The sequence below is a fragment of the Actinia tenebrosa genome, unplaced genomic scaffold (assembly GCF_029948245.1).
Source record: "Actinia tenebrosa isolate PJP-AT-01 unplaced genomic scaffold, QUT_ActTen_1.0 PGA_scaffold5__44_contigs__length_20552954, whole genome shotgun sequence".
Lineage (NCBI taxonomy): Eukaryota > Metazoa > Cnidaria > Anthozoa > Actiniaria > Actiniidae > Actinia > Actinia tenebrosa.
Window position 1 is genome coordinate 14,011,377 of NW_028292582.1, and position 21,408 is coordinate 14,032,784.

A 21,408-nucleotide genomic window follows, 5' to 3' on the forward strand; every position below is an offset into this window, starting at 1 on the left:
TTAAGCCCTAATTCAACGACATTGGTGTGTCATCATTAATTATATAAATTACATACACTAAAATAAAATTTGAATCATTATCATTTTTATCCAGTTTTATAAATCTACTTATTATTCATCAATCTATTATTAATATTTCTTATCAATTATAAGTAATTATTAATATAATAATTACTTATTACATTATATCTTACATTATACTATGCAAGCTCCCAGTGATACAGGTATCTTCACAGTCAATGGTCTTCTATAACTATGGCTTTCTTGCATTACAATTTGTAAATTTTGGACCTTAATTTCAAAACTTCTGTCCCCATTCAATGTATGAATTAATTAATTAAAATTTATTTGCATAAAAAGAAGAAAATTCACTTTAATATTGGAGTAGTTTTTGATACCAAAGGATGTAAAACAAACTAGTCTAGAGACTACTGGAGGGGGGGTTGGAATGATAGAAATTGAAAAATAATTAGGCTAAAGTGAAATCTAAAACCTTATATGATGCCTTTCTAGGTAACAGTCACCCCTCCCCCTTGATCTAACCCTGAAAAAGGTGGTTGCTATGGCCATGGAAAAGCTGTTGCTAAGGTCTCAAACTGGAATAACCGAGAACGGCATGCATGAAAGAATGTAATGTTTTTACAAACCTACTTTTCTATCACTTCTCTTGTAAACTGCCTGGCTTTCTTGTCTGCAAGAAGAGTAAGAAAAAGAAGGTCAATAACAAGAACGTTTCTGGGCATTTAATGGTTTCAGGAATTTTAGAAGGGGGTGACTATTACAAAGGTTTTACCAGGAATTGAAGGAAAGGCGGGGTGACTGTTACTAATGATATACTGAGAAATTTAAACAAAAGGGGGGTGACTAGTCACCCTTTACCACCTGGATCCACCCCTGGGGTTGAACCTCCTTCATATTCATATGGAATTCATAATAACATAAGTAATATATACAGTATGAGTGGCCGTTTTGTATCAGATATACCAACTCGAGGCATAGCGGAGAGTTTGTATATCGGATACGACAGGGACACAAATACTGTAGATTGCTTGTCAAACGTCTAGGTTAGTTCCTTTGTGTTTCACTAAAATTTTCAAAATTAAAGTGAATCTGACCAAGAAAATCCAACTTAAAGTTTATGCAAATGAACACAATTTCGTATCAGATTTACACTCTTCACGGTCATGATTTCTATTGTGTTTTCCTCATGAATTATTAATGAGTTTGATAATAACATTTATTTAACAATTATTTATTATTATTAAAGCAGTTTTCGTATGAGTGGGAAATGATAGGACAAATCTGTAACCAATACTGCAGCCATATCATATCTTACCAACTTAGTGTTGTGGTTGGATGAATTACTTTAAGACAATTATTGGAAGCTACAGCATGTCCTACCACGTAATTGCTGTAAGTCAGTACAAGTATGTTTCCAACTCATATGGTAACCTTGTTTACAGGAAGACATTTCAATGTTATAGCATGTCGTACCATGTACATGAGCACTGTGAGTAGTACTGTATGTTTTCCCCCTCATACGATAACCATTCTTATGTGAAGCCATTTCAATGTTATAGCATGTCGTACCGTGTACATGAGCACTGTGAGTAGTACTGTATGTTTTCCCCCTCATACGATAACCATTCTTATGTGAAGCCATTTCAATGTTATAGCATGTCGTACCGTGTACATGAGCACTGTGAGTAGTACTGTATGTTTCCCCCTTATACGATAACCATTCTTATGTGAAGCCATTTCAATGTTATGGCATGTCAAATAGTGTTTTCCCACTCATACAAAAACCACTCTACGTATTTACAATAAAACAGAATCAGAACAAGATAGTTAGTTACCTTGTAGTGTTCATCTGGAAGACTTCTCAGTTTTTCAGCAGCCTTCGTAAAAAAGTATAAATGTTCAAGATTACATATCAATTCAATGTGAATTCTTTTCTTAGCTGAGATCTAGTTGAAACCTTCACCAATCATTTCTAAGATATCTGTATTAGACATCATAAGAGGGTAAAGAATCTCACTTGTTCAGATGTCAAGTCCCTTTGTGCTTGCGCAAGCATTTCATATCCCACCATGAACTTCTTGACCTGCAATTAATACAATTACATCATTTTACGACAATATATTACATCCATAGAGGTTTACAGAATAATCAGTTCTAGAAACAATATCCTTTTGCAAGGAGTAAAGAAAATCCTTCTGCACGGAGTAAGGAAAATATCTCAGAAGGGATCACATCTCCAAGTCTTTCTTCTTTGACTCCTGCTTTTGTGGCAGGGAAAGTTTTTCACTAGATATGCTTACACTAGCTGATCGCAGGAGAGATGGGTAGTAATGCGCATGAAGCTGCCAGTGTTGACAGTCTTGATCTTCAGATCCCGTTGGTGCTCCTGCAACAAGAAAGAAATTGATTGAGAAACGTCTGGGCCGATCAAAGTCAGGGAATAACTAATTCACAGAACGAATTGAAATTTAGGATTTTAGGATTCGTGGAAGAAAGAAAGCCAAAGAACCCGGAGAAAAACCCTAAAATCAAGGGAAATTAATGTGGAGATATCAGAAATCAAACCTGAGACCCCAGAGGTGAGAGGTGAGTGATTACTACCCCTATGAGATACATTCATCATTAAACTGGACTGTGACTTACCATGCCAGCCCATAGAGTATGGAAATGATGTTTCATATAAGTTGTCGTATTTAATGAGTAACTTCTTCATTATTTCTGCCAGACCTTCAATGGAACAAACAATAATTGAGGTTTTACTATACTAATCTGATAAAACATTATCAGCTATTAAATATTAAAAAAAATAGAGAGAGGATTGATGGTTTTCTCACTGTGTTGTTCTTGGTCAGTGAGGTCTGATATTCTAAGCACATGACGGCGTGGAAGCAACAAGACTTCATATGGCCACACTGCCCTAAAAGAGAATTGACAAAATATGATCGTCATCATAACCATTGGTGGTTGTGATCATAATAATGATGATGATGACAATAGTGGATTGATGATTGTGGTGATGGTGGTGATGACTGAAATGATGATGATGGCGATGACAGTGTTGAATGGTGATTGTGGTGATGATGATGTTGATAATGATGACAGAGTTGATGATGATGATAGTTGTGAATGATGGTGATGATGAAGATGTCAATGATGACCGATTTGATAATGATGGTGTTGAATGATTGTGATGGTGGTGATTGTGTCGATGATGATAACAGAGTTGATGATGATGATGATATTGCATGATGGTGATAATAGGGGTGATGGTGAACATGTACAATGGATGATAATTATGAAAGATGATTATGACACCAAGTGAATGACCCCATCTGTCATGCTCATATTATTGACATAAACGTCTGTGACTCATTAATGTCATTATTACCAGTATGGAACGACTACCATCCAAGATTCATTCTCCACCACTATTCTGACCTGTAACATCGCAAAGAAAAAAGAAATTTAAATAAATTAACGCTGCTACAAATCCTTGAATTTGGATTACTGCAATTCAATGCATTCAAAACTACTGAGGATTACCTTTTCTTTGGCTTCTAGTTTGACATATTCCACAAGTAATGGGATGCCATGCTGTTGGAAGTACTCTTTCTGCATCCTGTTCTGTGCACCATTAGTACACCAATAAACTGTTAGTCTAAGAGCTGTGCATTCCGAGATGATTTTGTGAAATAAACAAAGCTTTCAAACTTACCTCTTGAGCTGGTTCATTGGGTAAGAATGAACTTGACCAAATCTAGAAAGAATAAAAAACCTAAATGTAGAGCAATGACCAATGGGATGGAAATTTGAAATGGGGAGTCTTAGAGCAACTTCAAAATAATTTTGGGAAGTACTGATGGTGTCGCAGTATAAGAGTGCTCGCCTCTCATGACTGCAACCTGGTCTGAATTCAGAACTCAGTATCATTTCTGAGTAGAATTTCTTGTTGGTTCTCTTTGGGGTTTTTCTTCAGGGTTTTAGGTTTTTGCCCTCCACAAAAATCAACTTCTAAATTCCAAATGGAATTCAGAATTCAGAATCCTATTTTTAAAAAGTGTAGTATATAGAGGTCGAAGGGAGACTAGACTCTCCAATAGCTATATTGTACATAATCTGTACCATGAAAGAATTTGTCCCTTTTCTTTTGTTTCGTTTCATTCTTTTTCTACAATTCTTTTCTGTATTAATTAAGCTATGTTAATTTTGTTTTTCACAAATTGCTACCGCCTTGAATAGTTTTTTATGCTAACTGCGGTTAAGCAATTTTAATTGTAACATTATTATTGAAATGAGAATAAAGTTGTTGTTGTTGTTGTTGTTGTTGTTGTTGTATTAGTAAAGTTCTTATGAGTTATCGCAGTTAACCAACCTGACAGTGAGGGTGGGGGTTCGAACATCCCATTACTGCACCTTTATTTTCAAAGATCTGAAAAAAAAGTTTTAAAATAGATATTATATTCAATGTTTTAGTGTTTTTCAAAAACAAGAAGACAAAGACAGGGCAGCTATGTTGGGGCTGGTAAACTGCCAACTTAGACACAATGACATAACAGATATGTCTCTACCTGGACCCATCGATACATCTGGCTCAATTCAACAAATTGCTTTATCCATTCTTTAATAACTTCTTTGATTTCATCTATCATCATTAATGGAAGAGTAAGATCTGACCAGGGATGAAAACACATGACGCGACTGTCAATCAAAGAGAAACTATTATCATACATTTTACTATTATCATTTATTTTAATTCATGTGTGAAAATTTAATTCTCTACTTCTTTTGTGTGATACTGTAAAGGCATAAGTGGAGAGGTGCCTATCAAATCCAAAGGAATCCCACATAAATCAATTTAAATTTGGTGGGAACCATGAGTGGGTCATGAGAGCACATGCCTCTCACCAATGACATCCAGGCTCTCTTGAAAAGTGGGTAGGGGGGCTCGACGGACAGTTTTGAAAATGACCCCAAAAGGTACGCGTAAATTAACTGAGATGCTGAATTCAGACCCTAAAAGGTACGACCACATTTAAGATGACAACGTTTCCAACCATTATATTCTTGTATGACGTTTGATGTTTTTCAAAACAAACAAATCTGACCCTAAAAGGTACGGAGTCAGCCGGGAGTGAGCCGGAGACCCTAAAAGGTACATGAGGTCTCATTTTCGACTGTAAAAGGTCCGTCAAGCCACCCTACCCACTTTTCAAGAGAGTCCCTTCCCCCGGAGTTTTCTCACGTGCTTCAAGAGTTTTTCTCTGGGTTCTCTGGTTTTCCTCCCTCCACAAAAATCAACTTTTAAATTCCAATTCAATGATGGAACAAGGGCCACAGCTTTGTTCAGTAGCCACTGGCTATTAAGTGCTACCCTCATTAAACAAGGAAGATTTATTTTTCCACATTACTTTACATACCAAGTCCCTTGAGCTGGTTTGCACTGGAGTAAGTGATGGCTTCCTTTACCTTTAATAAATCATTAGATCTCTTTAGTCTTTAGCATGAATAAATCACTCAATTCCTCACTATGTGTGTGTGTGTGTGGGGGGGGGGGGGGGGGGGGAGGGGAGAATTGTAGCATATAGGATATTAGCAACACCCAACTTCTATTATTTTGTATCAAGGAGGATTCAGTGGTGCTTGTGGCCCCCACCCACCCCACCCCACCATTGGCAGACAGTTTACACTGTTAAGTCAATATATTTTAGGGGAGGGAGGGACGGATGATTTATCGTAGTTACACCACAGGTAGCCCAAACAAACCAACGCTCCAAGGGGATGTATGGAAGTCAGTATAAATTGGTTTAAAAAGAAAAACACAAAACACAGGAACCTTGCTTGGGCTGCCAGCGAGCAGACACTCACCTGGAGAAGGAGCGTCGCCCTGTAAAAGGGCTGGGAAATCATTTTCAAAGACATATGTACTGGAATAATCCGGGTTTACCTGCAAGAAAATGAATAAACTACCATGAATAGCAAGTCCGCTAATAATTATATTAATTTAAATAGAACTAGTTATTCTAGTTTTCTTGCCTTCCCGCTGGCACGGACTGCTCTGGGACATAAAGGATTCTTCTCGTTCCACCGGGGAATCTCATCTTCATCCTTCTTCTCAACCTGTCCTTTCCAAGGTCTTTTCATACGGTGTGGAGAAACCAAAACCCATTCTCCTTTTAGTGGATTATATCTGGTGTGCTGATATTCTGTGGGGTCAAAGGCTTGGATTATTGTCTTTTTTTCGCCAAGTTCTTGTTCGTCCGCCATTTTGAATAGCTATATTTTGATTCGACTCGAGTCCCTCACGGTCCTATATGTGATAGCAACCACAGGGAACCCGCGACCAAGTTTATTTTTCAGGTCAGAAGTCCATACGCCGCCTCACCTCTGTGGATGTCTCGGGGTATAGCACAGCGAAAAATATCGCATTTTCGAAAATTTCTTTTGGTAGGTTTGAATCCCGTCTCATATCCATATAAAATTTTTCTATTTTTTAATCCATTTTTTACTAGATTTAAATCTTCAACAATAAGGCAATATTTTAAGTGGAAAATATTTATTCCTATTCGGTTGCTCATTAGCTTGTATTAAGTTCGATCAGACGTTATCAGTCATAAAAGCAATATCGATCCTCGAAAAGTAGACCTATATGCTTTCCTGTCTTTCCTTGCAAAATTTACTGACGAAAATCAGCTTACTGCACTTGGATCACCATATGCCCGCAAAGGACTATTGGGTGGTGCCGTCAAGGATACTCTTAAGTACGGTCATTTGAATAAATGGATATTCTTAAATACGGTCAAGGATACACTTAAATATGGTCATTTGAAAAAGAGGATACTCTTAAATATGGTCAAGGATACTCTTAAATATGGTCAAGGATACTCTTAAGTATGGTCAAGGATACTCTTAAATATGGTCAAGGATACTCCTAAATATGGCCAAGGATACTCTTAAATATTGTCAAGGATACCCTTAAATACGGTCATTCGAAAAAAGGATACTCTTAAATATGTTCAAGGATACTCTTAAATATTGTCAAGGATACCCTTAAATACGGTCATTCGAAAAAAGGATACTCTTAAATATGTTCAAGGATACTCTTAAATATTGTCAAGGATACCCTTAAATACGGTCATTCGAAAAAAGGATACTCTTAAATATGTTCATAGGATACTCTTTAATATGGTCAATTGAAAAAAGGATACTCTTTAAATATGTTCGTTTCAAAAATGAACTTTTCTAAACCAGACTATCTAAAGAAATTCTGTTAAGATGATGTTGAAAATTAAAATCGCAAATACGTGTTGTGACCCTTGTGGCTGTTTATTTTTACAAAAATCCCTTCACATTTACCGTTTTCAAGTTCTATCAGAAGCTATCGAACCTATCAGAAGCTTTCATGCGCACGCCCCTTCGGATAATTTGAACATGCTTTAATTTCTTTCAGTCATGGTTCGTATTCCGTTTCCTCCAATTATCCAGTTTGCATGTGAATTGGACTGATTTTCTCAGCATCACAAGTGAGTATAGTTTATTACATCTCTCGTGATTCGAGGGGTTTTTCCCGGGTCTCCTCCCTCCGCAAAACACAACGCGCCAAATTCCAATACCAGGGTTCAGGGATTTGTTTTTCAGTGTCTACATTGTCGACAACAACCTTATCTTATCAATAATGGTTAAGTCAGACAAAACATACTGTTTATAACCATGATAATAATAATAATAATAATAATAATAATTACATGTTTTACCAGGGTAAGCTCGTCAGCAAACAGCTGTTATCAAGGAGCGCCCTGGGGGCAACAAAAATTATCAACAAAATAATAAGATAATTAAATATATATATACTGTAAAATACTAAAATGTTAGTAAAAATCAATACAATTCATTAAAACATTTAAAAAATATCTTTGAGATTAGACTTAAATAATAATAAAGAATTAATCTCTTTAAGAGAGCTAGGTAGACTATTGTAAATGATAGCTCCAGAATAATAAAACGTTTTCTTGGCTGATTCAGTCCTAACTTTTGGTATGATAATATTTAAACCATTTTGTCTAGTATTATAGCCATGTGAGACATAATTAAAGTAACCATTAAAAATCTCAGGTGCAATGCCATTTAAGCACTTAAAAATAAAAATAAGCTTATGAATTGAACATCTATTTCGAAGACTCTTCCAGCCCAATTTATCTATCACCTTATCATGGTCTAAGCTACAATCCTTTAAAATTATTCGGCCAGCTTTCGTTTGTAAATGATCTAAAGAGACATTAATAGAAGCAGCCAAATTGATATTCCATGTAAAATCACAATAATCTAATTTTGGTAAAACCATAGTGGTATAGATTTTGTTAGCTGCATACGTAGTGAGACTATTTCTCAATCTACTCAGTAAGCCAAGCTGACTTGAAACTTTCTTTATAAGTCTGTGGACATGTTCTTTAAAGGATAGCGATTGGTCTAGGTATACTCCTAAATACTTATAAAAGCTCTTACGTTCAAGAATATCGTTATCTAAATAAACATCAAAGTTTAAATTAGAGTCAATTTGATTAAGTTTCATATGAGTTCCAAATACCACATATTTGGTTTTCTTGGGGTGGATGTAGAGATCATTTAACTTTGACCAATCAGCAAGGTTTTTAAGCTCGTTGTTTAGCTTTTGAGTTAACTGAGCCATGTTTGGGGCAGAGCAGTAAATAACGGTATCATCAGCATTTTAGTGTTTTGTAAACAATTCGGAAGATCTGAAACATAAAGAGAAAACAACAAAGGGCCTAATACGGATCCTTGTGGTACTCCAGAAACCATAACTTGAGGATCTGACAATGAACCACCAAGAAATACTTGGAGAGACCCCCATCTTTTCTTTATTTGTTGCCGTCATGATCGATAAAAATTCAATAATTTTCACCAAAACGGCAGATATTTTTTCGTACAGTCAGAATACATTAATAAAAAGCACGTAAAAAGAGACAATACAATTTTGTGCAGGAAAATAACCAATAACTTGTATTTCCATAGCGTCAGTCATCACAATCGATAACGATTCGTTTTTCCGAACTTCAAACGAAAACTGGTAACGACCTCGTAGTGCAGAGAATCATGGGGAGGTTAACATCAAAGTGATGTTCAGCAGTCTTCTGTAAAGTTCGTAAAGACGAATCATATAAGGATTTTCTTGTGATAAAGTAGGCATCTCATTGTCCATAAAATAGGATGTAGAGTTCGAGCGAAAGGGTTAGAAATTTGTAGACACCTTTTAATTACGCACTAGTAAAACTATATTTCGTTCAACTGATTTAAATCTCACTAGAGTTTCTGACGGGTGAATAAGGATAGTTTTAAATAAATGATTGGCATTTATCAAAACTTGAGAAAAAATTTAGTGTAAGAACAGATTTCAAAACGTTAAGACATGGTCTTGTCTTTCTTGCAGCGTGAATGGTGTTCAGTCATTCCAAAAAATAATTTTCAGAACATTTCTGTTCTAGTTCTTTATTGTAATAAAGGCAGCCACATGTGCAAACGAAACGTTACGTCTTCTATTACTATGTCAGGTATCTATCCCACGTGAAAGCCTCAAAAGTAGTTTTGTTCTAATCGATGCAATGGACCAAATGCACTTGGACGTAATGTTTTCTCATTTCAGACCACGTGCCATTCTCTAGAATATCATTTTTTCATTTAACAGTTGAACATGAGAAGACACATGAATTTAGATACAACTCAAACAGACTCTTATTCTCAAAAGAATGACATGTGGTATGAAATGGAAAAACCTTACGCCCAAGTGGATTTGATCCATTTAAAATCTAGTATCCTTTTTCTTTTATTCTTTTAAAATGACTGAAGACCACCTTTAGCAAAAGAAAATTAAAGGTTTCCTTTGAGATAATACGGTAAATAACTTGAACACATAAGGCATGTGAAGGAAAAACTTTGGAATAAGAATTTTTAAAAGAAGGGTCTAGGGCGAGGACCAGGGAATGGTAGCCTCGGCCTCTGGTCCATATAATGTTCGTCGTATCCTTTAAAAGAATTTCTTCTTGGAGGTGGAAATCTTTCATGAGGGAAAGGATTTTCTTGCTCTATGAATCGAGGGGGTAAATGTTCCTCTCTCTCGTGGAATTCGTTAGGGGGTCTTCCTCTATCTGGGCGTGGTCCTAAATGGGGGTCCCGATGAGGATCCCATGGGTCTCGCTCTCTCCAAACTTCTCGATTTCTGTCCATTGGAACTCTTTCGTCATGTGGAAACCGAACAGGTCTTCCTGGTTCAGGATAAGGCTGAGGATGGCCTTCTTCCATCATTGGTCGTTTCAATGGGGGCTCCCCCATTTCCATTGGTCCACCGTCACTATGGGAACGCTGAAATCCTCTAGGGCGACCATCTTGAGGTGGTGGCAATGGTCCTCTTGGGCCTTCTGGTCCACGCCATCTGGGTTGTGGAGGTCCATCGATTGGAGAATGTCGAGGGGACCCTCCTGGTCTTCCATAGACATCTGGTGGTCCTGGAGGACGAGGGTTTCCATGGGGGCCATCGAAGTGGAAATGAGGCCTCTGATCTTCTCTAGGCATTCCATGGGGTGGTCTTCTGTCTGGAGGCCCTACACCTACAAACGAGCCCCTAGGGGACCTTGGAGGTCCATTCATTGGAGGCTCTTCTGTGCGCACGTTTAGGGGAGGACCTCTCTCCATAGGGTATCCACCAGGACCACCTGGTGATGGTCTGCTTGGAAATGCACCTCTTGGTGAATGTAACTGATGAGGGCTTCTCTCAGGACCCGGTCTGTATTCTTCTCTCATTCCTTCAGAATCCATAAACTCAGCCTGTGATGATGGCCCAAAGGGTCCGCCTGGCGGCCCTTCAAATGGCAGTGGAGGACCAGGAAAACGAGGACTATGACCAGGACCCTTGAGTGGTGATGAAGGAGGTATATGTGGTCGTTCTGGGTACTCTCTAAATGGCGGCCTTGGTGCCCCAGGATGTCCCTTAAATGGCACATTATCCCAAGGCTGTCTGACAGGTCCTTCAGGGGGACGAATACCATAGGGTCTCATTTGTCCTTCTTGAGGATGTCCTGTAGGAGCATGATAATGTCCTTTGAAAGGACCTTTATGTTCAATACTCTTATCTGTTTGTTCTAAAGATCGTCCTTGACCGTGCATTCCTGTATCAGTTTCATGGTCGTTATCATCTTCCATTGAGTTGATCTCAATCTTCTGTTTCGGCGAACCTTCTTCAGATGTTGATGTTGATGTCTCATTGTCCTTTTCTCGCTCACGTAAAGTTTTCAAAGAGTCAGTCAACTTTGGGAACAATGAATCAATAAGAGAGAAAAGTGGTTTTTCTGGTTGAGATTGTGGCGGCAGTTGTTCAATCACTTCTTCTTTAGGAGTAGAGGCCTCGGATGGTGCATCAACGTCTGGTATCTGTTCCTTCAACTTTCTTCCACGACTTATCAGCTGAGCTAAAATATTCACTGCACTAACCGGCTTTGATGACTCATTAGTATGGTTTGGTGTTACAGAACCTGTGGATGCACTACTGCTGCTCTCAGATGGTAAATTAGCTGCTTTGGATGTATTACTCTCTGGCTGACTTGACATAGATGGGAATTCCAGGATCTTGACGTCTGATATTCTCTGTGGAGAGGCTGTCTCAGGTGTTTCATCCCCTCCCAGTTCCAGCTCAGGGGAACCGACAGGTGATGGTGCTGACATTTCAGAGCTTGGTGAATCCATACTCTCTCGTCTACTATCTGTGTTGTCAGATGCATCAGTTGATGGTATATTCGTTGGTAGTGGTCTACTGCCTACTTCAGTCATGGTTGATGGGTGAGTAGTGGTATTGGATACCTGTGGTGCAGCAGATGATACGATGGTGGTGGTGATCTGGCTGACTGTTTGTCCAGGTCTGGCTTGAACTGGTACTTCCTGTACCGAAACCTGAGGTACAGATAAGCTGTGTTGAAGTTGTTGAGGTAAATTTGTCATAAGACCAATATTCTGCCCTGAAAATGAAGCCTGTCCAGGCAGAAGCCCTGGCATGGCTGTCTGCATGCTTCCTGGGAAGGTGCTCATACCACCATGCATGGCCATACCAAATGGTACCATTTGCTGGTGGTATTGAGATTGCATATGCATGAACTGGCCAGTACCATGCATACCAACTGGTACCATTGATATTCCATGTTGACCAGGAATAAACTGCATATTTGGCTGTGGTATTACCATTTGTTGTGGTACTGCTACTTGGACTGACATTGCTGAATCGGTACTGAACGCCACAGATGTATTCGAACTCGGTGTCTGTGAAGCTGCAGTTGTCATGGCAAAATGGGGCTTAACAGTGTTATCTGATTTTACAACCTCTGATGTCTTACTTTCAGTAGAAGGGGTAGAAGCAGCTTCTGAAGGTGTCTCACTTGTTTCGCCATTTTCACTATCGCCGTCCTCCTCAATGTCCATGTCTGCTACCTCAGTATTATCTACCGTTGTATCGGCCACCTGTTCTGTCTTGTCTCCTTCCTCTGTTGTATGTGGTGGTGTTGATGAAGGAGTGGTGCTCGAGATATCAGGTAAGCCAGAAGTAAGAAAAGAAGCCTGAGGAGTAGTGATGGGACCCATTTTCTTCTTTTGTGCCTCAGCATTTATAATTTTAGCAACTTTATGGTCGACTTTTTTCTTGAGAGAGTTAAGACGATTACCAAATGTTTTGTATGCCTGAAATGAATGAAAACAAAATGAGACACAAAAATGTTACAATAAAATTAAGAATAATAAATGTAAAAAATATCTGCTGGAAAACCTACAGGTAAAGATTTATCCTGTCAAGTTTACAAGATATAAGGGATTGGCTGAGGACTCTCGGCCAATGAGAAGCAAGGTATGGAGTAAAATGTATAATGATAGTAGTTATTAGGTAAGCATGGAACAGTAGTACTGTATGCATTGCTAATGCCGCTGCTTCTCACTACCATGACTTAATCTGTGGGCTCACTGTCTTACATACACTCAATTGAAGAATCGTTGTCGGGTTCAGAGACATAGAACATAAAAGCTGAGACCAAAATAGCACATGGGAAATGACATAATCATATTATAATTTATTCATTTGCACCATCCATGCAGTCTGTTTAGAATGCCAAATGCGTATTAAAAACAGTGTGGATGATGCAACGGGTTGTCAGTCACAGCATGCATCTAATTAACGTACTTCCCATGTGCAATTTCGGTCTCAACTTCTATGTTCTATGTTTCTGAACCCGACAACGATTCTTCTTTTTTTTTTTTTTTCCACAGCTTTATTTGGGAAAACTAATATTACAATGTATTGAATAGAAAAAAAAACTAATAGTTACCCAAAAAGGAAAGTCACGAACGGGACACGAGACCCATGCAAGGTGACCACCTCATGAATTGTTGAAATAATTAAACATAAAAAAATATGCAAAAAATATAACATTGTACGTAAAAATAAAAATAAGAATGGAAAAATAACTTCTTTAAGATAAAACTAGTGTACTTTATGAGGTTAACCTCTATGACAGGGACATTCTCGAGAAGCAGACCAGGTACAAGACCTGTCAATATCAAAAACAATTGAGTGTATGTAAAAATCATACATATAAGATGAAAATAGTGTAGAGGGCTATGTTAATATTTTGAATTCAAAATAATTTATTTTGATAAGCAGGTAATTTATCAGGCCAAAGGTTACTGTATATTTGATCTTTTAAAACCCAATAATTTCGAATGGACAGGAAAAAATCAGCTATTATTTAGACTTGTTAAAGTATCATCATCAAATGTGTTGTCCAGACAAAATATAAATCGTTTACCAGTCCATTTGTCATATTTACTGGACATTTTCTTGATGACCAGCACAGATGACCATTCCCAACCTTGACTTAATGTTTAATGGTTACACACGAGAAAACAAATCAATATGGATCTAGAGCTCAATGAAATGAGGAGAATAAAATGTGGTCTGGAATGGGAAAACATTAACTAAAAAAAGCTTTATTTTTAAAGTGCTACTCTGACGAAAATCGCTCAAACTTGGATTCAGCTGGAACTTCCTAAGAATACTCTTTAAAGGTCCAATAAATCACTGTATGAAGTGTTTTCTCGATATTCAGGACGAAAGTATGATATTCTTACGTGAGTCTGTGACCTCATAAACTCAACATCGAACATCGCTCCATACATTTCTTTGTAGTTTATGATCAAAATATCAGTAGTAAAGCCGAGAAAGAAATACCCAAACAACCCAAAATATCAATTATAGTCACAAGTAACGTGAAATAAGCACATTAGCCACCCTTTGGGCTTCATAGGAATAAAATAAATTAAGAATTTATATACAAAGAAATATATGTAGCAATGTTTGATGCACTTCATACAGTGATTATTGGACCTTTAAAGAGTATTCTTAGGAAGTTTCAGCTGAATCCAAGCTTGAGTAATTTTCATCAGAGTAGCACTTTAAAGATAAGTGTTACTTACATGAACAATGACTTTAACTTCACCAAATGCGGAATCATAAAAGGACTTCCCATCATCAAGGAATTGTATCAACTTGCTTATCTCTTCTTTTTCTTGTTTTAGTGTCTCACAAAAGCTTTCAAGCTTTTCTGAAGCTGCTTCATACTCGGATGTAAACTTTGCTCCTGTTGCTCGGTCTAACAATGAAAAGAAAACAAAATACTAAGAATTAGTATTGGAAATACAGTAACACCTTAGTTTCAAATAATTAAAATTAAAATGTCAAATGATACATCTGACATAAAATATGCATTTCTGAATTAAAAAATGATAGCAAATTCCGAATAACACAAGTACAAATTGCCCTATTTCACTATGAGGTCACATCAAAACAATCTATTGTTTAAACGCAAAGGATCATGGTCGTCGGAGGGGGTCAAATCAACGCAAATTCACCAAAAATTGTTCTAAAACCCGTATCAATCCACAAAGAGAAGTAGAATAGCCAGCAAATGCTCAGATTATTTTTTAGTACATATTAACACATATTATATCTGAAAACCAGGCCATTTTAGATTAAACTGTTTCACTAGGAGCAAATTTTGTTGAATTTTCTATTGGGTCCGGTGATTCTATCCCCCACATAAACAAGCAGTGACGTCATAGTGAAATAGGGCAACTGCATAATGCTTTGCATTTCAAACAACAAAATACACTGAAAAGTTCTGGGATGTGTGGATCTAATTAATTGCACAGATTTTGAATAAAGAAAAAAATTCTGGCCAATTAACCAATCAGAAACATGTATTTTATGTAGATGTGGTAATTAAAGGTAAAAAAACCTCCAGCCCCACTTTTACAGGAAATCCAATATGCACAACTAAAAAAATAACAGTCGGTTGAGAAAACATCAAAACAAAAATTCCTACCTGGCCAAACATTTCTTAGACCAGCTCTCTTATTGAACTGACAGATATGTGTGGCCATCATGTTTGGCCATTTAATAGCCATTATATTCAGCCCTAATATGACCGTTCTATACAATAATATGAATATTATTGTATGAAAAGCAAATGTGTGCACTCTGAAAAGTGTAATTGATGTCTGTGTGGCATAGCAATTATACACGTAGCAGTTGCTTTTTGCTGATAGTGGTTAAAGTGATAATCTTGAAGATATTGGTCCTTAAACTACTCTGTAAGTTCCTGTAAATTGTGGGCTGTAAGTCAGGGTATTGCTAACACACAGATCCAACCCTGAAACAATCTCTGGGCTGATCTAAGTCAGGGCATGGCTAACACACAGATTGACTAGGGATTCAGCATGTTCACTAAAGCTCACCATTACCTTTTAGTTGTTTAATGGCTTCCATGTCTGAGGCATCTATTCTCAATGAATTTAGGTGCGATTCTTTTAACGTCACCTCAGCCTGGAAATCCCTCATGGCTTTAAGAGTATCAATCAATTGTTGTGGCTAAAACAAGCAAAAAAACTGACACATCAAATAAAAAACTAAAACAAAACAAAATAAATAAATAAATGTAGGAAATTGCATGATCTCAATTATAATTCGGAATTTATAGGTACGAGTGATGTTATGAATTTTTTTATTAAAATTGGACAAGCCTTTAGGCAAGTTCATTTTGAAAACTTTCAAAACATCACAAGTATCTATAAATTCCAAATAAGCCTAAAGCGAGATGACGTTTTACCCCCGACTCTATACCATAATAGTTTTTAAAATTGTTTCATATTAAGATTTTTGATTCCTTAGAGAATACAGGAACAATAGTCATAATTAAAGAACAAAAGCAGTGTGAAAAGGATTATGGTCTAGAGACGGGGTAAAAAGTCATCTCGCTTCAGGCTTATTGTAAGAGAAGATTGTGCAATTTTTTGTTTATAATACGCTCAAAAAAGTGCGCAAATTAATTGGGACTCTACAGAGTACAATTTGGGATTTAATTGTACTCTTCTTGTCCAATCAGAATCAAGTAATTTTGTTGAGTGTATTATAAATATATAAATTAATTACACACTTAGGGTCAATAAGTGGAGTGGGGTAATACAATATCACTTCGCGGTTAACTAGAAACTGTACATTTTGTTATGGTATTGATCCTAAATGTGAGATTAACAAACTATTACATAGTCTTTTATAACTTCAATAAGTTTAATAAATAAATAAATGCCAACAAAACCAAATTTTCACAACAATAACCAAAAATATTATGACAATTACAGAGAATAAGAAAAATGTAAATAACATCAAACTAAAGAAGTTATTTATCGATTTATTTATTTGTACCTTGAAATCTGCAGGCGGCAATCGTTTTTCAGTTTGATGATGTGATATATGTCTTTCCTGCTCGACTGGTGTTCCCTCACTGTTACTATTACTTCTCTCTCTTCGTTTAGGGATCTTCGAGGGTTTTGACTGTAAAGATTCTAAAACAAAAAGGTTCAAAACTATGAGATAACAGAATCTGTTTATAGTTCTATCTACTTAATCCATCAGTAACCTCGATTTTTCAGAATTCGCGACTTTAAATATCATATTTTTTCGATCCTATCATGAAACTTAATATTACTCACCGAATTTCCTTTGTAAGCTTTCCAGGAAATCCTTTTCAAATACTTTCCTTTCCTGCCAAATCTTCATCACTCGCTGCACGGAGTCAACGATCTTCTTCTCGCTAAAGGAAAATGCGATGTGTTAGAGATGAATTACCACAACGATAGAAGCACAGAACTTGTCAGCTGTGCTCTTACCATAGTAGCGGAATAACCTCTTTCAGAACTGTACTAAACGCATTAGAGAACTCCTTTCCTTTCTTTCTGCTGTTCTGTAGTACATCGTTAGCTAAATATAACATGATTAGCCGGCGATCGGGATTACCTGCGACACATAAACACAACAGATCTATCAGACATAACTTGGTACTATCAAAACATGACCACACAACTCAACCACTTCACTACATGTGACTCCAAACAAAATGCAATTCCTAGCCGTACATCTCTTTAACTGCTCCATCCACACTTTCACGATGTCGTTGGCGTATTTTTTGTGGTGTATGATCCATAGAGACACGGTTTGCACACTGTCTTGGGCAGAAGACATTTGTTGAAGTTTACGTTCAAAACCTTTTTGATTGAGCAGCGCCATTTTGATTCCAGGTGAGCTGCCTGCACAACACTAGTGCGCCTGCTATCTACCATTAACCACTGACCCGTACCAACGCTGTCTCATACCGGCGGTACATTCACCAAAAATACTAAAATTTCAAATTTTATTTCGACTAAAATTTCCTTTCAACTTCGAGATCATTGAGACTTAATTTATTGCTCTTTAAATAAATAAAGTATGATTTCTCTTTTATGAAATTAATTTGGAAATTTGTTGGATTGTCCTTCTAAGTGGCATTAAAAGAGTACCGTCTAGACGGTGGTACATTTGACCAAAAATGCAGTAAAATTACAAAAGAAGTACATTCCTTACGTCAGTGATTTCGGAGTATTCCTTCACCTCATTTAAGAGGATCCCTTAACCTGATTTAGGAGTAACCCTTAACCTGATAAAGGAGTATCCCTTAACCTGATTTAGGAGTAAGGGACAGGTGAAAAATTAGAGTGGGGTAGGGCTGGTGCAAATGGGGGGAGGGTTATTATTTTTCATGCAGGCTAAAAGGGAGGGCCAGAAAGAATTGTGCAAGTCTTAAGAGGAGGGCCAAACTTTTTTGTGCATAAAAATTAGGTCAAAAGAAATGTAAAAAATGAATGATGCTGTCACTGGATCAAGCTGATAGGCGCGTTAGGAGCTTTGTAGAACACTTAAAACTGCTTTACTGAAGAAAGAAAAAAGAAAAGAAGACAAAGCTGAAAAGAAATCTGCAGAGGCAAGAAAAAAAAATAGGAAGACTACAACTGGATTGTTATGGCTTGATGATGGCTCTTTAAGCAAACAAACTGTAGCTGTCCTAGATGAGTATTTAAAGATTCATCAACTGCAGTGCCGTGGTGAAAGGAAGGTTAAACTAAATACAGTTCAGAGGCATATCATACACAATCTGCACTAGTGCAGTGGAACAAAATAGACGGGACAACTACAGAGAGCCTGGCAGTGACACTGACACGGATGGGAGTGCAGAATCTGGATTATCTTCTGAAAATGAGGATTGTGAGGAAGAACAAATATTGGCTGAACTTTGCTCAGATACTGATGGAGAAGAAAAAAGTGGTGATGATAGAGATGACACAGAAGAGTTTGATAGTAGAATGACAACTACTGTGACAACAAGATCAGGAAGACGTGCAACTCGTTTACTGCTATATTAAAAACAAGGTCAGCCTAAATTATGGGGGAGGGGAGGGCAAGAAAAAATTGTGCAAGTATTTAGGGGAGGGCCAAATTTTTTTATATATAAGGAAAGGGAGGGCCACTAAAAACTATACTGGCCAAAAATAAAATACATCCTTTCACTGGATGTGATCTAATTCACGAGGTCCTTTCACTGGATGTGATCTAATTCATGAGGTCCTTTCACTGGATGTGATCTAATTCACGAGGTCCTTTCACTGGATGTGATCTAATTCACGAGGTCCTTTCACTGGATGTGATCTAATTCACGAGGTCCTTTCACTGGATGTGATCTAATGCACGAGGTCCTTTCACTGGATGTGATCTAATTCACGAGGTCCTTTCACTGGATGTGATCTAATTCACGAGGTCCTTTCACTGGATGTGATCTAATTCACGAGGTCCTTTCACTGGATGTGATCTAATTCACGAGGTCCTTTCACTGGATGTGATCTAATTCACGAGGTCCTTTCACTGGATGTGATCTAATTCACGAGGTCCTTTCACTGGATGTGATCTAATTCACGAGGTCCTTTCACTGGATGTGATCTAATTCACGAGGTCCTTTCACTGGATGTGATCTAATTCACGAGGTCCTTTCACTGGATGTGATCTAATTCACGAGGTCCTTTCACTGGATGTGATCTAATTCACGAGGTCCTTTCACTGGATGTGATCTAATTCACGAGGTCCTTTCACTGGATGTGATCTAATTCACGAGGTCCTTTCACTGGATGTGATCTAATTCACGAGGTCCTTTCACTGGATGTGATCTAATTCACGAGGTCCTTTCACTGGATGTGATCTAATTCACGAGGTCCTTTCACTGGATGTGATCTAATTCACGAGGTCCTTTCACTGGATGTGATCTAATTCATGAGGTCCTTTCACTGGATGTGATCTAATTCATGAGGTCCTTTCACTGGATGTGATCTAATTCACGAGGTCCTTTCACTGGATGTGATCTAATTCATGAGGTCCTTTCACTGGATGTGATCTAATTCATGTGGTCCTTTCACTGGATGTGATCTAATCACGAGGTCCTTTCACTGGATGCGATCTTCATGAGAGACCATGTGCATGGGATCGACTTTATCTCATCCATTGAAATGACCTATCTCATGAACCTAAAGCTAGGCGTACTACGTATGGTTTCAGGTCATTTTCCTTTGCTGCTCCCAGATTATGGAATAGGCTCCCTTTTGAGATTCGCTCTTGTACTACTGTTGCTTCCTTTAAAAGTAAGCTTAAAACTTATTTATTTACTTTATTCCTTAATAATAGGAAATATATTTAGATCTCTTTTGTTTGATTCATTTCCTGCTTTTATGCATATTGCCTTTAGGCTTTTAAGATAAGTTTTTCCTTTTATAATTAGATTTACTTATTAATATTTTTAAATACGTAGCATTGTAAATATTGTAAATACATATATATAATTTATGCATATATTCCGGTTGTAAAGCGCCTTGGACATGCTCATGGATATGAGCGCTATATAAATAAACTTTATTATTATTATTATTATTATTATTATTATTATTATTTAAAAGTTATACGTCTTTGGTCAACGCAAAACAGAAAACCAATGAATGAAATAGAAAAAAGATATGGTTCAAGAATTGATTACGACCTTTAAAGATTACTACGATAAATTTTTATTCAATGAAAGTTACGAAAAAAAATCATGCAAAAAAAGTATAGGTATTAGTTTCAGGTCACCCATCCTGGTACTAACTTCGCTCAACCGGACTTGACTCAGTGGAATTCAAGCCCAAGTTTTCCCCACTGGGCCACGGTTACAGGTAAATCAGCATAACAATAGAGCCTTGAAAACAATGCACCAGATAGACTAGACTTTTTAACATTAAATTTTCAACCGATTCCGTGCGTGGCAGAGATGCAAGGGATTAGCCGATATGGTCTGGGGGCCGGCTGGTCTCTCCCCTGATGCTTCGGCTAGAACATTTTCTTGCGTAATTCGTACACCCAAGGGCAGAAGGATTTAATCGCCGTCAGGTCCGAAGTCCATACGCCGCCTCAGCTCTGCGGATGTCTCGGGGGTATGGCAAAGTGGGATCGTTTCTTTTTCTTTTTTATTTGTCGCTGGGTTCGAGCCCCATTGTATACAGATAATGCTTTTTTTTTTTATTATATCATCATGAATTTGGCAATTTGATTTTTTTTATAAACAGCGATTACTTGATTCCTTTTTGCTCATATTCACATCATTTTAACTGTTAAAACAGTTAGACTATAGAACTTTTGAACTCAGTCCTGATTGGCAAACTGTGCGCGCAGTGCTACGAGGTTGTACCGTGAAAGCGGTTTACTAATTAACGTACACCCGGCGTTTGCTCTATTCTAGCATCAGTTTACTTTAGTCAGTATATTTTGACTTACATAGTATCGAAATTCGAATTTTACTATACACCGTTCCCATAATGGCTGACAAGTGCACGAAAACGAGGTCAACCAGTCATTAGTTTACAATAGAAGAAATAAAGGCACATGAAATGCGTTTATAGAAGGAA

General features: G+C 37.4%; 2 protein-coding genes across 2 annotated transcripts; both read right to left on the reverse strand.

Moving 5' to 3' along the window:
* Positions 1-90: 90 nt before the first annotated feature.
* LOC116290789 (galactose-1-phosphate uridylyltransferase) lies at positions 91-6,289 on the reverse strand. Its single transcript, XM_031697894.2, has 14 exons — positions 6,055-6,289; positions 5,887-5,965; positions 5,439-5,487; positions 4,590-4,719; positions 4,394-4,450; positions 3,737-3,778; positions 3,565-3,645; positions 3,410-3,459; positions 2,856-2,938; positions 2,665-2,748; positions 2,322-2,407; positions 2,039-2,104; positions 1,857-1,898; positions 91-691 (listed from the first exon to the last, which is right to left on the reverse strand). Exons 1-14 carry the CDS (start codon positions 6,283-6,285, stop codon positions 659-661), a joined length of 1,113 nt encoding a protein of 370 aa, XP_031553754.1. The 5' UTR covers positions 6,286-6,289; the 3' UTR covers positions 91-658.
* Positions 6,290-8,168: 1,879 nt separating this feature from the next.
* LOC116290792 (uncharacterized) lies at positions 8,169-17,698 on the reverse strand. Its single transcript, XM_031697897.2, has 7 exons — positions 17,533-17,698; positions 17,287-17,413; positions 17,110-17,210; positions 16,823-16,962; positions 15,862-15,988; positions 14,536-14,711; positions 8,169-12,750 (listed from the first exon to the last, which is right to left on the reverse strand). The coding sequence occupies exons 1-7, from the start codon at positions 17,681-17,683 to the stop codon at positions 9,982-9,984; spliced, it is 3,591 nt and encodes a 1,196-aa protein (XP_031553757.1). The 5' UTR covers positions 17,684-17,698; the 3' UTR covers positions 8,169-9,981.
* Between the last annotated feature and the right edge of the window lie 3,710 nt (positions 17,699-21,408).